General features: G+C 39.7%; 1 protein-coding gene across 9 annotated transcripts in view; it reads right to left on the bottom strand.

The window, feature by feature from the left end:
• Positions 1–18,288, bottom strand: part of ST18 (ST18 C2H2C-type zinc finger transcription factor) — a 166,288-nt gene that overhangs the window by 14,831 nt on the left and 133,169 nt on the right. For 8 of the 9 annotated variants that reach the window (XR_011855708.1, XM_072151929.1, XM_072151931.1 and 5 more), the window contains 5 exons: positions 15,169–15,237; positions 11,711–11,773; positions 11,551–11,631; positions 9,823–10,044; positions 7,317–7,405 (listed from right to left, as the gene is read on the bottom strand). Coding sequence is in view for 8 of the 9 variants with exons in the window: in XM_072151929.1 (XP_072008030.1) it covers positions 7,317–7,405; positions 9,823–10,044; positions 11,551–11,631; positions 11,711–11,773; positions 15,169–15,237 (524 nt within the window). In the remaining variant the exon portion in view is untranslated. The remainder of the gene's footprint in view (positions 1–7,316; positions 7,406–9,822; positions 10,045–11,550; positions 11,632–11,710; positions 11,774–15,168; positions 15,238–18,288) is intronic. The other variant, XM_072151930.1, reaches the window with a different exon arrangement.

Here is an 18,288-nt window from a genome sequence, read left to right as displayed (position 1 = left end):
CCTTTGGTATCACTGTGGTCGTACCAAACCAAAGAATAAAGCAGAGGTATAAGGCCCGTTCCACACTTGCGAGTGTGATGCGATGAACTCGCATCACACTTGCAACGCATGCTGCCGGGAAAGCACAGCCCGAACGCTGCACCGCGGGATTGAACTGACATGCTGAGTTCACTCCCACGGTGCAGCGTTCGGGCCGTGCGTTCCCGGCAGCTTGCGTTGCGAGTGTGATGCGAGTTTATCGCATCACACTCACAAGTGTGGAACGAGCCTTATTTGGAGCGCACTGTGAAAGCCGTAACACCTGAGCTCACAAAAAAGTGTTTTTTTTTTGGCAAATTTCTCTGCATATGGAATTTATTTCTGGAACCCCAGTACACGGCATAGAATAATAAACAACGTCACTGAGAAGTAAAATTTGCTATGCAGAAAATAAGCCTCACACAGCTCTGTACACTGAAAAATGAAAAAAGCCATGGATTTTTGAAGGTGGAGAATGAAAAACGAGCGAAATCTCTGCGTCCTTAAGGGTGTAATATTCCATGCCGTGTACTGGGAAGTGGGAAAAATCCAAATGCAGTGAAATTGGTGAAAAATTTTTATTTGCGCCATTCTCTTGTGGGTGTGGATTTTACGACTTTCACTGTGTGCCCCAAATGACATATCTTTTTTATTCTTTGGGTTGGTACAATTATGTGGATACCAAATTTATGTAGGTTTTATGTTTTCATACAATTACAAAAATTAAAACCTCCTGTACATAAAAAACTTAAATCTTTATTTTGCCATCTTCTGGCGCTAATAACTTTTTTATACTTCAGTGCTTTGTGTGGGGTTATTTTTTGTGACTTTTGATGCCGTTTTCAATGCTACAATTTTGAGGACTGTATGGCCTTTTGAACACTTTTTATTGACTTTTTTATATTTAGAAAAATTATAAAAAAGTGGCATTTTTGGGCGCTATTTTCCATTCTGGGGTTAAATGACGGAATTAACTGTTATTATAGTCTGAAAGATTGGGCATTTTGGGACACGGCAATACCTAACATGTTTTTGGTTTTTTTTTTCATTTTTATTTCTATCAGTTCTAGGGAAAGGGGGGTAATTTAGAATTTTTATGAATACTATGGTATGGAAGTATATATGGATTTTCCACATCATCAATTACAATGTGCAAATTGCACGTTGTAATCAATGGGGGTCATTTACTAAGGGCCCGATTCGCGTTTTCCCGACGTGTTACCCGAATATTTCCGTTTTGCGCCGATTGTACCTGAATTGCCCCGGGTTTTTGGCGCACGCGATCGGAATTTGGCGCATCGGCGCCGGCATGCGCGCGACGGAAATCGGGGGGCGTGGCCGAACGAAAACCCGACGTATTCGGAAAAACCGCCGCATTTAAAAAAAAAATTGTGTCGCGAAAATTTCACTCACCTTCATCCTGGGTAGGCCGGTGTATTTCGAGGCATTCCAGCGGACTTCAGCGCAGCAGCGCCACCTGGTGGACGGCGGAGGAACTGCATTGATGAATCCCGGCCGGACCCGAATCCAGCGCAGAGAATGCGCCGCTGGATCGCGAACGGACCAGGTAAGTAAATGTGCCCCAATGTGTTAAAACAAGACAGCCTGTCATAGCAAACGATTGGTGCCTGATGACGTCATGGGAAGCGACGATCTAAGCCAACATGGCAGGTGCTCTTGTGCGGCCAGCTGTTTAATGCCACAAGCAGCTTTGCCGCTAGCACCTATCGTGGGTGTCACCGGTGGGTGTTTGCTGCAGTATGCAGCCCTTGGGCCCTCTCCAAACACCCACAGGCAATGCGTGACATAGTAATACCTCACACAGTCGCTAAGGGGGTTAAAAATGCCTTTGTTGTGCCTTTGATTTTTTATTGTTTCTTTAACACTGCCTTGCTCCCTGCCCAAGATATGTTGGGAGCCCAGGGTGGTGACGGTTCAAATGGCACAAGTCTTTTTCTACTCAATGCCTCCTCCGCCCCTTTTCACTCATTGCCTACCTCCCTCCGTTGCTCCCCTCCCTGCTTTTATCAGCTCCCCAGTGCAAGCAATTCTTATTTGAACTGCCCCACCCCAGGGCCTTGTCACATGCTGCTGGCAGGGAGTCTGGTAATGTTAAAGAAACAATTAAAAAGCACTGCAATTATTTAGATGAATGACACAGGCATTTTTTAAATCAACATACTAGAGCAGTGATGGCAAACCTTTTGGAGTGCCCAAGCTACAACCAAAACCAACTTATAAGTCGCAAAGTGCCAACATGACAATTTAAGCAGTAACTTATTGATCCCTGCTGTATCACGTTTCAATCGTATTGGCGTCCTGAGGACACCAATACGAAAGATGGAGAAATTTGGATTGTAGCTTCCCTCCAGGGTCCCCTGAAGAGGAAGGATCAGAGGAACCAGACCAGGAGGTCCAATGACAATCCATCTCTATCCACACCTTCTCACTCCTCCTCCTGTAGTCCTGGCAGCCAAATAGCTCTGAGCATGGCACGTCCTGGGCTGTATTGGATCACAAAAGAAAGCCTTGAGTCCTAGCTGGCAAACTCTGTGTTGGGGTGGCCTGGGTGCCCACAGAAAGGGCTCCGAGTGCCACCTCTGGCACCGTGCCATAGGTTCGCCACCACTGTGCTAGAGGCTATTGGAACCTGTTAGCATGTACAAATGAGCTTCTTGATGACATGATCCCTTTAGGTAACTTGCTCATGAAAAATACCAAATCAGAAAATGTTTTAATTTTTTCAGTAGCATGCAAGATCCAGGTTAGGTACCACCAAATCAATTCCCCCATTATTAAACATTTAACATTTTTGGAGTGTCTTTTGTTGTATTTTTTAATTTAGAAAGCTTGGTAAATGTGGTTTTATTTTGGAAATTTTTTTTTTAATGTCTTTATTTGATCTGCATTTTTTAAAAAGCTCTAGTTCCTTAACTTTACCTGTGCCTTGGGGGATTGGAGTAGATTTGCGCCTAAACTTTATAAATCTGTCTACTGCAACTAAATTCACATGATAAATCTGGAGCAAGTTGATTGGGGTGAAAAGTGGAGTGAGTTGGCAAAAAGTTTGCCATAAATCAGCAGATGCAACAATTATGAAGACAGAAAACTGACCTAACTGCAATGATTTATCCTCGATTGACTTGAAGAGAACCAGTCATGCAAATAAACCTCCAAAACGAAATATATTTTCATAAACTGCCCTGAAAAAGTATTGCCCCTCTCCCTGCATTGTCCTTCTACATGTCTGTAAACTTAAGCAATCGGGTACTAAAGCTGTATGCAAATGACATGAGAGATGTCCAATGAATCATTATCATATTTAGCTGTCAAGCTTATTCATGAGTAGAAGGTACAGCCACATCCCCCAGTGCTTGACTGACAGCTTATATAATGATGTGACACTCCTGGTGCTGGCAGCCTGTGTGTATAGGAGAGATACAACTGCTCCAGGATGCAGCCATGTGTATAGCAGAACATGTCAGGTACTTGTGTAGCTGATGTCTGTTCCTCACACATGAATGTGGGAGGACAGAGCATGTCAGCAGCTAAAGCACAGACACTAGCAATGCTTTACTATACTTTACACACAGACATGAGCAGGGGGAGGATAGGTGAGGGATAACAGGGGTGACATTACTTTATCTCTCTATGTGCCAAGCCTCATTTACATAATAAAGCAACAATATTTTACAATGATTAATATATGAATTGACTGGATAAAGGCTGGGATGAAATCCTTGTGAGCTGCTCCAATAGTTAGTGGAGACTGGACTAGTGACAGAGACCTGATGACAGGTGTCCTTTAAAGGGAACTTGTCACCAAGAATGTAATTTTTAGCTGCTGACAGGTTACAATAGCCTATGCTGATTTTAAAAATGCCTTTGTCAGCATTCTGAATCATTACTTTATATAAGTTTAATTCACATTACCTGGCTCTCTGATTGCAGCATGTGATGATTGCCTGGGGAGGGGAGGGGCAGCTGCAGGCTGTGTCAGTCTCCTCCACACTTATGCCACTATCTCCCCTCTTCCTGTCATGTGCTTTGAGCTAACAGGGGCATGGTGAGGAGTAGAAGAGTAATGCATGAGGAGACTGAGATGCAGGCATGCACAGGCTGCAGCTGCCCCTCCCCTGATAACTAACTATTCTACTCTAACTACTGAAATGATTCAGAATGCTGACAATGACATTTTTTAAAATCAGCATAGCAGAGGCTATTGGAACCTGTTACCAGCTAAAAATGACATTCCTGGTGACAGGTTCCCTTTAATTTCCCATCAATACTCCATAACACAAACCATTTATTATAGATCCATGGTCATTTTTGCAATATAATGCAACATCCTTCAGGTCAGCCACAATTGAAGCAGGCACCTATGGCACACTTCTTGCTCATGTGATCAGAAACAGATGAAACTGGGGGTTTTCCATTAGAACAGGGAGCTGGAGGAGTCTTGCCTTAGTTTTACAATTAATTGTGTGGAGTTGAGGATTAACCCCTTAATGATTAGAGCTAAAAAAAAAAGGCTTTAACGTCTCAGGTATTTTTAAAGAATTTTTCGTATGTAGCAGCTTAGAGCCATAAGGTTTTTTTTTTTGGTGACATTTTCTTCATGCTGCATAGGGTTAGTTAAAACTTAACAAAGGTTTAAGGACTTTTAGTTTTATTTAGGGTTACAATTACAAGAAATTAAAAAGGGTTATTTTTTGTAATGTAAAGTATATATATTTAAAACTTTTGAAATGAACTCAAAATGAAAATTGTGAAGAAATTTCCTATTTTGTATGAGGCATATGATATAACAATGTTTTTTATAGTATAACAGGATTTATCAAAAAATGTATTGTGAAATATTAATGTATGGTTCTAAATATTTATTAATATTTTGTGGGGTTTTTAAATACCCCTGGGAGACATTTCTACAGTTTTTTTTTTTTTTTATAAGTGCTCAGTTACACAGGGAAAGGATCCATTGACTGGGTTTGATCTGTACTGGGTTTTGGTTCTTTCAGCATTGCGGCAAGAAAATTTGGAGCAAGAAAAATTGCAGCGATGCCAAAAGATGTTGCTGCAGACTCTGGACCTACACCGGTTGACGTCTTTCGTCGGGAGGGGGGGAGGGGAGTCGCCGATCCAAGAGAGATTTTAAAAAATTATAGTTGTCAACACGCCTTTATTAGTGACAGACTTTATGAAACTACTAAATGCAAACAGTAGTTTTTGTGCATCTCCATACACAGTGTTCTTTATTTTAAGAACACTATGTGATAAGCACTGATAGGAAACTGAACACTTGGTTCCCACTAGTGTCAAATATGTAGAATCTACATTGCCAGTCTCTATGTAACCATCATGGGCAAATGAGCCCAAATACTACCCATAGTGATCACATTATGGACACCGTGCCATGTTTTCTCTGAGACAGAAGGTACATTCATAGTGGAGGAAGTACATGAAATGTTCTACATGTAACTTAGACAATTACTAAAAAGTAGGTTTCCTTCTTGTCTTCACTTCACTTTTGGTATACAAGCAAGCTGGATTTTAGATTGTATAGAACAGTCTATAAAATACAGTAGTTTGCAATAGAAAGCAATACAAAAATCAGATGCAAAATTACTACAGGCAACCTACAGCCGCCAGAATGGGTCTGGCTCATAAAAGGGGTTCCCAAGAGTTCCATTTCATCCCTGTGCTCTAATAAGTGGTATGAACCCACCATGTAATGCACAGTCATTCTGGATTCAATATCAAGAGATATGCTCCAGATTAAGTATAGATTTCTGTCTCTTAATTTACAAGTTATAATCATGTTTCTTCTTTTAAGTGTAGAGCCTTAAGAGGCAGATCTTTATAAAAATATAATCCAGATTCAGAACTACTGTATATTAACCCCTTAAGGACGGAGGGTTTTTCGGCTCATTTCTCGCTCTCCAACTTCAAAAATCCATAACTTTTTCATTTTTCCGTGTACAGACCTGTGTGAGGGCTTATTTTGTGCGTAACAAATTTTACTTTCCCGTAATGTTATTTATTTTAACATGCCGTGTACTGCGAAGCTGAAAAAAAATTCCAAATGTGGAAAAATTGAAAAAAAAAACGCACGTGCGTCACGTTCTTGTGGGCTCAGTTTTTTCGACTTTCACTCTTCGCTCCAAATAACACGCCTACTTTATTCTTTGGTTTGGTGCGATCGCGGTGATACCAAATTTATATAGGTTTTATTGTGTTTTAATACATTTTCAAAAATTAAACGAATGTGTACAAAAAAGAAAATTTTTTTTTGCCATCTTCTGACGCTAATAACTTTTTCATACTTTGGCGCACGGAAATGTGTGAGGGGTCATTTTTTGCGAAATGAAGCGACATTTTCATTGCTACCATTTTGAGGTCTGTGCGACATTTTGATCATTTTTTATTTCTTTTTTTATGTTATGTAAAAAGGTGTAAAAGTCGCATTTCGGACATTTGGGCGCCATTTCCCGTCTCGGAGGTCACCGCCGGCCGTAACCGTTTTTATATTTTGATAGATCGAGCATTTTGGGACGCGTCGATACCTAATATGTTTGTGATTTTTACTGTTTATTATGTTTTATATCAGTTCTAGGGAAAGGGGGGTGATTAGAATTTTTAATATTTTATTAATTTTTTTTATTTTTTAAACTTTTTTTTTCTTTTTTTTTTTCACTATCTTTTAGACCATCTAGGGTACATTAACCCTAGATGGTCAGATCGCTGCTACCATATACTGCAATACTTCTGTATTGCAATATATGGCATTTTTGCAGCACATTCATTACAATGAGCCACTGGCTCATTGTAACGAATCTGCAGCTGCCAGATAGCCTCGTGTCAAAAGAAGACACGAGACTACCATGGCAACTGATCGCCGCCCCCCCGATGACGTTCGGGGGCGTGGCGATCGAAAAAAAGAAGGCGGCGCCCGCGCACCGCCGTCTTTTAAATGCCGCTGGCGGCAACGGGGGGGTTAATAGCCGCGATCGGTGCTAGCACCGACCACGGTTATTAGCGGTGGGGGTTTTATGCATTATGCAAAAACCCCCACCTTTGTATGAAGAGGACTCAGCCCGTGAGCCCTCTTCATACAACCCTTATACCTCTGCGCCGTAGAGCTACGGCGCAGAGCGTTAAGGGGTTAAAAGAAAAAGACATGGCTTCATTTATAAAGCTTTTTTTGTTTCTGCTCAGCGCAACATTTACATGAATCAAAGGGAAAAATTTAGATGGGATGAAATGGCCTTTGTAATGATGAGCAGCCATTGTGTCCTTACCTCCACTTGTCTTTATTTTTACACTCATTAGTTCTTCTGATGTTTTCCCTTTCTTTATGGCTTGTGCGTTTAAAGGGCATCCAGATAAACTGCAAATATACAATAGACACTTTACAACGTTATCAAAACATTACAGCTCACATGACTATATAGACCGTAATGTATGATTGCACCCTTTCCTCTCTTTTCTCAATTAATTTCATATATGACTAATGTCTATATTAGATGCAATTGCTTAAAGATTTAAACAAGTCAGAAGATGTAAAGTTTCTATATTTTTATTTTATTTTCTGTAAAAAAATATTATGTATTTAAGGCTTTTCAAGTTCATCTCTACTTTTATTTGACTTCTGATATGTCATTAAAGCGATATCAGAAGATGGCAAGACATGCACTGTTGCTCTCTCAATGGATTCTGGCTGCGGGCTTCAGAATCTCTGGAAAAGTAGGTGCTTCGTTTCAGAACTCAGTGCCAGTTTCAACTGTGGGTGATGCAGGTCCTAGCCAGTCAGATGTTTGGACAACTAGTCAGCAACTAGTTGTAGATGTTTTAAGAGGGCTCAAACACCCACCAATCACTGGTGCTAATTACTTAAATGCAGCTAGAAGTATTTCAAACCCCGGCGGCATGTGGGTGCCTCCATCTTTGAAGGATCTTTTCTCCCCCGTAACGTCATTAGGAAGCACCTTCATGATAGTCTGGAGTCTATATGAGACTCCATGCTTTGTCAGTTCTGAAGATCTGTTACAATGAGGAGGAACAATCAGAGTTAGGCTACATTCACACTACAGTATGGGGGACGTATATACGGCCGACATACGTCCCCCATACACTTCTATGGGCTCACAGCCCTGTACGGGAGCGGTACGGTGCAGCACACTTGCGGCACCGTACCGCTCCGTAGCCCGGGGAAATTTAGGACATGTCCTATCTTTCCCCGTATTACGGCGCCGTGCGCCATTAATTCCTATGGAGAGGGGCAGGGGTGAGCTGCGCTCACCTCCTCCTCTCCCCGCGCTGCCGTGTGGCCGCCGTGCAACGGCGCGGCGGGCTCACGGCAGTGTGAATTTAGCCTTAAAGTATAATAAGTGGTCTTCAAATACTGTAAAAATAAACGTAAACATTTAACTTATCTTCTCTGTAGGAGTGATAAAAAAATAAATACACACAAACAAATCATAAACATGTTAGGTATCGGCGTGTCCCAAAAGTAATGATCCATCAAAATACAAAAGGGGTGAATTCCTTGACGGAAAATAGCGCCCACATAGCTGAATCAACCCCCAAAAATTTACGTAAAAAGTGTCTCACATGTCAGAACACCCCACAAAATGTTAAAAATGAAATGTCATCACGTTCTGCAAATTATTGCACCTTACACTGCTCCATACACCCAACACTGAAAATTATACAATTTTCCAATATGCTTTCTGCATCAATTCCTCACTGTTTTCTAGATCTCTGCTTCCTGTCCTATAGAAAGCTTCTATGTTTACTTCCAGTGGATACAAATCTGACCATGGTCATACAAGTGCACGGCCCGTTATTGCCACAGAGTGTAATCAGAACTGTATGATACCAACAGCTTGTGCACTTGCGAGTCCATCACAGATTATGGACAGATTTTTATCCAGTGGATCTAGAAAACTGTGAGGAATTTTTACAGGAAGTATATTGGGAAATTGTATAAATTTTCCGTACACAAACAATATCAATTATTTGCTGAAAGTGGACAAACCCTTTAAGGTGGACAGATGTCTACAATGGGCAGGCAAGTAAGAAGGGTTTTCAGTACCATTAGACAAATGTTGTGTACCTGGACAGTCTCTCTCTAAAACCCCAAGTACCTTGTCATGACCAGAAGAATTTTTATTATTCCTCATGCACCTACAGCAGTTTATGCTGAAGATGTTTCAAACAGGTGAGAAAGACATTGAGGTGCAAGCAGAACTGGAGTGGCTGTGTACGTATTTATTAAACATCTATGGTATGTAAAATATTCCTGATCACTCACCTTTCCACGCCAACCAATGTTATTTACCACTAATAGTAATTCATTATATAAGCCACTACATGATAGTACCACAAGGCAAATATTTCATCATGTGTAAAACACATACAGGCAGTCCCCGGTTTACATACAAGATAGGGTCCATAGGTTTGTTCTTAAGTTGAATTTGTATGTAAGTCGAAACTGTATATTTTATAATTGTAGCTACAGACACATTTCTTTTTTGCCCCAGTGAACGTCGGAGTTTCAAAATTTTTTGCTGTAATGGGACCAAGGATTATCAATGAAGCTTCATTACAGACACCTTACAGCTGATTATTGCAGCCTGGGACTAAAGTAAAGCATCTAGAGAGCTTCCCCAGAGGTCACAGTGGGCAGAGGGGTGCATCTGTAACTAGGGCTCGTCTATAAGTCAGGTGTACTTAAATAGGGGACCGCCTGTATCAGATTTGTAAAAGGAAATAAAGAGAAACAAGAGAAAGTATGCAAAGTACCTTCTGTGTGTGACAAAAACATTGTTGACATGGCCAAGTCCATTGCATCCTGGGAGTGGGCAGTGCGGCAGCTCTTGCTTATTCTGCTTCCATGACAAGGAGGAGCCATTTATTGTACTTTCCTTTTGCCTTTTAGCAGCTAAAGGACAACCAGAAGCACTTCGATGAGATGTGTATTTTCCTGATATGTGGCCTTGGCCATCGCAACCGACAACAGGACATCTGTGCAAAATATAATCATGGATTTATTTTTACAATAGGGCTATTCAGAGGATATTATTTGTTTTCATTTTTTTAATTATTAACTATATTTTGGTATTTTGCCCCGTTACTTCGGTGTGTGCAACTTGCTTGTTATATTTTTTGTTACTGGGTGTATTTAGAGATTAAAATATAAATGCACTGTCCTTCGGTTAGGTCTTCAGTATTAGATTGTTGAGGGTCCGAACCCCAAAACCCCCCAGCAACCATCTGATTAGACTGCAAAGCCTGTATGATCGTGTCCGTTGGTCACAAGCCTTGGTAAGGCCTAAATCTCATTCAAGTGCATGCTGCAGGTTTTTTCTTTGCTCTTTTTTTAAGTACATGAAATATTCGAAATATGTAGCTGCAAGAAGTGGTAAAGCAATAATGATGCATCTATGAGTATGACAAATTTTTAAACATTTCCTGTGTATTCCTTTTCCACAGAAAACGTAAACATTAACCTCTTCTAATGCCCCCTTTTCAGAATGAAGAGAGTAGCACATGACATAGGTATAGATAGAAGCTGTAAACAAATATAGTCTGGTATTTTTTATCTAAAGTATTTGCAAAAGGTACATAATTTTTTTCACTTGATTTATAAAAGTAAATGACTGCACAAGTGTTTTTTAATATCGGGTTGTCAAATCCGGTATTTGACAGCAACCACAAAGCTGAACATTAGTCAATTGTGTCAGTGCCCCCAATAGTCACAGCGCCCCCACAATAGCCAATAGTCACAGCTACAGAAAAGAGGGCATTATAACAGCCCTTTTTCTTTAGTCCCCTCACATATATTGCCCCCTTGTGTGTAGAATCCCTACTCCCCGAATGTATGCGTCGATGTATGTTTTGATGTAGAAAAAAAGTGTTGAGAGTAAGTATCTGAGTACTCTAGGCCCTAAGCTGCTTTTTTAACTAGCGCAGTATAGAAGTAGGGAGATGGTCCAGATAACACAAGGGCCTTGTGTTTGACACCTGTGCTTTAATATAATGTGAAGCAATACATACTAGGCCACATTTATTAAAGTGTTTGTGCCAGTTTTCTGTCTTACTTTGCACAGAACAGAACATACAAACTGCTTGCACATGTATTTATGAAGTATCAGTTTTGTGTTGCGGCTGCACTTTGTCCAACAAAACAGAAATGTGCCCCTAAAGGGATGTTAGTGCTTAGTCAGACCGTGCGCCACATTGATTACTGACATGCGCCACAATTCTGCAGCATGAACAAAGTGCACCAAAATAAATGGTGTACACTTACAGAGCAGTGCAGGGGGCGCCAGATTAATGAAGATCGGGCTCCAGTTTTGATAAATCTGGCGCCCCCTGCACACTCCATAGGTAACTGCACATAGTAGAGACTGCACATGTTTTGATAAATGTGGGTCACTTTGTTGTGTGACATATTACACAGTGTGAATGCAAAAATGAACTCTTTGTAAGGTTTATTTCAATATGGGTCAAGTGATCTATCAGACTTACTTAAGTTCTGGGTCCTCTTTGTCTTCTTTACTTGGGAATGCTTTTATACCACTTTTTCTGGCCCGAGGACAGCCTGACAGACTGTGGGCATGAATTAAATCATTAGGATGGCTACTAGTATTTGTGACAGAAAAAAAACCAGGACAAAAAGCTAGTTTACCTTCTGTGAGAAGCATAATTTCCAGTGACATGTCCAGATCCATCACAGCCAGGGGTTGGGCACCTGCAACCGTTCATATCAGTTTGATGAAATATACATTTTATGTTAGTTAGTTGCCTGATCAACAAGAGGTCTGACCAATGAGACCCCCATAGATGTCAGTAACTCTGGTTTTGATCACTGTGCACCTTGAAGATGTTATGTACAAAAACAAACTAATTTGCTCACAATTGATATCACTCATTGGGGGACATGTGTCTTAGTTTTTTTCCTTAGTTGTGTAATTGAAACTTTTGATAGGTTTTTGTACACCTTATGTATGATCATGTCTTTTTTTCTTGTGATGCATTTTTAGTTTTTCCTATCCTGGCAGGTGCAAATCCACATGGACACAAGCCATTGTAGGGGGGTAATGTACATAAGTGGACACTACTATAAATTGTGGATTTGAGGCCATGGCCTGCATTTTTAAGCGCTCTAAGCACACCCCAGGGAGTTTATGACATATAAGGCTGTGGTCAAACGCGTGCGTTTTATATGTTACCATGCATTTGGTTGGTTTAAAAGCATTCCTCTTCATTGTTGGAAGTGTAAGCACCTGTGTTAACATTTTCACAGCTGCTTACACTTCAAGCAATGAAGAAAAAAATGCTTTCTTACCAGCCAAACGCATGGTAAAATGTAAAACACATGCTTTTCTGCAATGTGTTTAAAAATGCCCTAGCCCTCTAACATCTAAATTCATGATTTGTCACTCATAGATATACTGTATGAGATTGAAATGAAGCAGTACACAGTAGTCTTTAGCACTGCAAACTACATAGGATACATCATTGACAGGATTTTTCCAATAATATTTCAGAAATTAATCTGAAGCAAAATGTTATGAAATAAAAAAAATAAATCATTATTCACCGATTACCATTATACCTGTATATCACTATGTATCATACAGTACATTCACTTGATAGCTGGAGCCTCTACTCAGCCTCAATGTGATGCTGGTATAGATTAAAAATGAGGGTATTCCAGCATCCTTAAAAATGTATGTATTCTTTATTGTACCCCTACATTATGGATTTTTAATTGATTTTCAATAAACAGGGTGAAGGCTAGCACATAGGAAGAGGAAATGCGTTGTTGCCTTTGCTAGAATTCCCGCACTTTTTATGTTACAGTCAGCAGTCGGAAGTTTCATGCAGCCTGTGACAAATCATGTGAATGCATTTAAAGTGTAACGGTAATTTGAAATAATTTTTAGATTGTGTATGGGAGGATATAGTGAACATTTTTCTAATATACCGGTACTTTAGTAACAAATTTTACTTTGTTTGTAAAAAAAAAAAAAAACAAGGTACTCCCTGCCATAGAGATGCATATTCCATCCTGTACAGTGTGTGTCTATGGAGGCTGCATGAGGTCACATCTAATCTCCCTGTGTTTGGTTAAACAGCTCTGGCAGTGAGGACTAACCCTTTCAGTTTCAGCTTGATGATTGAAAATTATGCTCAAAGCATATTGCAGGCAGGGAGAGAGCAGAAAGGGTTAACATTCACCGCTGTGTAGAAAACAGGAGAGAAGAGAGAGATCTTTCTTCAATCCTGTAGACAGATTTTCCCTGGCAACATAGAAGTAACATTGTTACTAGGGGGAACTTTACAGCCTCTTAATTTACAATCTAAGGAGAAGATCCACAATTTATAGGAGTATATAAGAAAAATGTTCACAACTGCCCCCCTCTCAAAAATCATCTGAAATGAGGGTTACTCTTTAAAACAAGGATAAGGGTGCATCACATTGGTGGATCTTTTTTTTTGACTGGTGTTAGTACAGTAAATAAAGAATGCTTCAGAGCAAAGAGGTGTCAGTGTTAAAAGATTGTGAAGGTAACACACTAGTAATGATTGTTTTCTTGTTTTAGTTACTGTATAACATCTGCTGCTTTTAGTTTAATCTTCTGCACCATCCTTATGTCATTTGCCATATTATATTAAAAATTCCAAAAATATCATTGGGGAAAATTGTAGAATTGTATGGCGGCTCTTGTATTCTGTTGGTCCTCCTCCAGCCTGGACAGTATTGTACGTATGGTTGTGTGTCTCATATCAATAGTGTTAATAGTGATTGACTTTCCTATTCAATGGGCCAGATCATCACACCTGCAATTGAGGCAGAATAATGCAGGCAGGAGGCGCTCACCACAAGCCTCCACACTTGGATTCAACGATCATTAGTTTGAAAACAAGACCTGGATCTGTCACTTATGTCTTTACAGTTCCAGTTCAGGTTTTTTGTTTCATGACCCCACTGTAAATGAAGGCAACTGTTTCTATAAATGTGTCATATATATGGCAACCAACACTATTACCAAGAGATAAACTGCTCAAAAGTATGCTGCTTTTAGTTGGGCCGTAGAGGAAGCACTCCCTCTATACAGTTTTACAACTCTAATGATTTTCCTACTGGGCAAAACTTTTTGCAGCAATCTACTTTCCTTTTATGGGTGCATTTTGTTGTCAATGAATGTAAAATAATATTTATATTGTATTATTTTGCTCTTTTTATAACACTTATTGCAGTCATTTTCTTTTACACAGCTTCCTTAAAGGGGTATTCTGGGTATAAAAAAATTAAATACTTAGGAATAGCAGTCTGGCAATTGACACTTTGCTAAACTGCTCTAAAGCAAACCTGTCACCAGGAATGTCATTTCTAGCTGGTGACAAGTTCCAATAGCCTGTTCTATGCTGATTTAAAAAATGCTTTTATTGACAATTTGGATTATTTCAGTACTTTATAAAACTTTATTTCACATTACCTGGCTCCATGCTGGCAGTGTGTGGTAAGCTGCAGCCTGCGTGTCTGTGTCTCAGTCTTCTCTCCTCCATGGTTTGGAGGAGAGGAAGAATGCATGTGGAGACTGTTGAAGCTGCCCCCTTCCCCCAGGGACTCGCCGCTGGTAGGGAGCCAGGTAATGTGAAATAAAGGTTTATAAAGTAGAGAAATTATGGAAAACTGTATATAGGTTCTTTTTATATCCTGCATTTATTTTTTATGAATTCTGTTTATATTGGTAAAGTACGGAAATGGTTAAGAATGCTGACAAAGGCATTTTTAAAATCAGCATAGCATAGGCCAGTGGAGCCTGTCACCAGCTATAAATGACCTTCCTTGTGACACGTTGGCAGTCATGGGGTTTAATTGTGGTTTGCTTCCATTTCACATCATGTGTATTTGTCAAGTTGCCTATGTACAACGCAGTCTCATTGAAGTGAATAGGGCAGCACTTTAATACCAGTAAGTAACTGTGCCTGGTAGGTGGATTGTTAGAAAGAGAAGAAACTTTAGCATCTATCTGAGCACAGCAGTCTCTCGAAAGCACTGAGTCTGAGATTCAGAAAAAGTTGTGCAGTGTGTGTAAAGTGTCTAAACAAGGCTTAATAATGTAGAACACTTACTTAAGTTCTTGGGAATTTGCAGCCATAAGAGATTTCAGGGTCTTGTCAGCCAGTGGACAACCAGAAACACTGTAGTAAAGAAGAATACAGTAACTGTAATATCTGTCATACATATAGTTCGACACTAATAGAAACACCTTTCTGATACTTTTCTATCCTATTAACCAACCAAAAAAGAACCTCAAAAAGGGGGGAGGGGTCATCACCCAAATACACCCACTCGCTCGGCTCAAAAAGCCACCGCTACACACCAATAAGAGGGCGAGAACACAAAAAAAATATAAAATTTCTAAATTTTATTAAAGCATAGTAATGATACAATAACAAGAAATATAAATGTATAAATTACAAAGACACATATCATGACATATCATGAGGAGAGACCGTGAGACATATCACATTGAAAAATATCTGGCTAAAAATTGGGTAGATATAGAAGCTACCACAGCGTATATTTGCTCCTGGCAAGAGGCTAAAGCCAAAAAATCTATGTGGACAATCCCAGTTATAACATGTCCTCATAGATGAAGAATAATTCTATCCTATGCATTACACCAAAATTCATGGACTACTGTAACTAACAGTACATGAAAATAAAATAATTACTTTCTGTATTTATAGCTTACAACATCAAAGGAAATCTATCATCAAAATCAAGTATGATAAACCGGAGACACTTACTCATAGATTCAGGCACTGTGGCTGTGGTAATTTTCTTATATTTTTATCCATGGCCTCCTTTCTTCTAAATTAAACTTTTAATATTATGCTAATGAGCCAGAAGCCCTTCCATACTGTAACTGCACATGCTGTTACACTGTGAATGAGCAGGGGGTAGTTATTCTACAAAGCAGGGGCGTAACTACAGCGGTAGCAGCCATAGCAGCCGCTATGGAGCCCGCAGTGTCAGGGGGCCCCGTTTTCCGACCTGACACAATGAAGAATAGAGGATGTGCACCATTATATCCATATTGTACTGCACATTCTCCAGCATAATATGTATGTAACATATACTGTGATGTATATATGCAGTATCTGTGACGTGTATACACTGTATGTGAGTATGTTGCGTATGGCACTGTATGTGTGTCTATATGAGTGTATTTATATGTGATTGTAACTCGCATGTGTGAGAATACTACTATGTATATTTTTTGGTGGGTAGCCTGCTAAGGGGCCCTGTCTCTTCTAGTGCATAGTGTAACAGCCTGTGAAGTTATAGGGTGGAAAGGGCTCCAGTATTACCCCCAGTGCCCTTCTAGCTCATTAGCATAATTTCAAAAGATGATTTTAGAAGGAAGGAGGCCATGAATAACAAATATAAAAAAAATACCATTGTCACAGTACTTGGGATTGGTGTGTAAATTCCCTTGACCCACACAAATGAATGGATGCGTATTTTGCCATTAAATAGTTGTTGTGATTTTTTCTTGCTATGATCTAGATTCGATATTTTTCATTTTTTGCCACTGTCTAATTAGTGCTTAGGACTTATTCCCTTTATCATAATGGATTTTAATGAATAGATCAGGGCTACATTCCAAGCAATACTTTTTCAGTTTGCATAATTTTGTTTTTTATAGACTTCTTTGTGATCTATCCCTTAAAAAATTTGAGGCTGATTTTCACAGATGACTGAAAAAAAAGTCACATGGAAGCAACTGGTCCATAGAAAAATTACACATTTTTGCTGCCAAGTTGCATCCTTTATTAAACACAGACATGTGTATGTAGTCATAGAATCCAAGACCATGTAGGGACACCCCTTTCAGATGCAGAATAGTAACACCCAGTGTGGATTGCAAAGTAAAGATTCTCCAGAGAAGTTATACGATGGAGGATGCAAGTATTTACTAAAACAGACAAATCAGGAGAGATGACAGATTTTCTGCAAAACTATAATTATATGACCATAATAATAATCATTATCATAATTAGTCATATCTACAAAGAGAATGTGATGCTCCCAGCTGCAGAGACATGCAGATCCCTTTAAGAGAATGAATTGAACACTCTTATTGTATTAATGTCGCTGTCTGCAGGAAGAGCTCAACAAAGGAGATGAACTCAGACCACTGCACTTTAGTGTTTTTTGGGGAAAGAGCAAAAATAAAGTGGGGAGTCAGTACATTAGAGAGAGTGAGCAACAAAATGTGAGTGAATGTAACTGAGTGTGTGAGTTATGATGATTGAACAGCAGTAAACTTTGTAATATACGTTGTTAAGGAAAACTTTGTTTCTGCATCCTTATTTACCTTCTGCCCTTCTTCCTTATTTCAGCAGTTTGTGTGAATTAAACAGATTGAAGCCCATATCGTGGTGCTCACCTCATCTGTAGTGAAGTGCGTGGAGACTAACATCTTCCATTCCTTGCCCTAAACCTGAGTCAATTATAATCTGCCCATAGTTCTCATTATGATTTATAATGAAACAACATAGCAGCAAATCCATTAGGAATACAACAAATAAATCCCCTAAGCTCACCATAAAGTGTACATACTGGATCTATATAGGGACTAGCCTGGCAGCTTTCATCACATGTAGGAACATGGACTAAATAGTAGAAATCATGAGAGAAATACTGTTGTTACTGTAATTTGTGAGCACTAAGTGTTATCAGAATCCCTACTCTTAAGAATGTGTCCAGAGAGCATGAGCTGGTGGAAGGGAGCAGCAAAGGAGCCTATGACAAAAATTAAGGTGCAGAGAGAGACAGGGAAAGTTCTACAGAATTTGAGATTAAAAGACAGTTTAAGCAGAAATCATTGGCCCACATTTATCAAAAAGTGCTTATGAATTGTGCATGGTGCGCCTGATTCATGAATTGTGGCTCCCAGTCTTCATTAATCCGGCACCCCCTGCACTGCTCGGGAAGTGGGCGCCATTATTTTTGGTGCACTTTGTTCATGACGCAGAATAGTGGCGCAGTCACAATTGGGGGGCACGGCCCGACTAAGCAGTAACAAGCCCCTTAGGTGCACATTTTTTCTGTTTTGTCAGACACAGAACAGCCTCTAAACAAAACTGGTGCAGACACTTTATAAATACATGTACGAGAAGTTTACACGCTCTTTCTAGTGCAAAGTCAGACAGAAAACTGGTGGAGACGCTTTAACAAAT

The sequence above is a fragment of the Engystomops pustulosus genome, chromosome 5, assembly GCF_040894005.1.
Source record: "Engystomops pustulosus chromosome 5, aEngPut4.maternal, whole genome shotgun sequence".
Lineage (NCBI taxonomy): Eukaryota > Metazoa > Chordata > Amphibia > Anura > Leptodactylidae > Engystomops > Engystomops pustulosus.
Note: the sequence above shows the minus strand (reverse complement) of the source record. Positions and strands in the feature narration are given on the sequence as shown.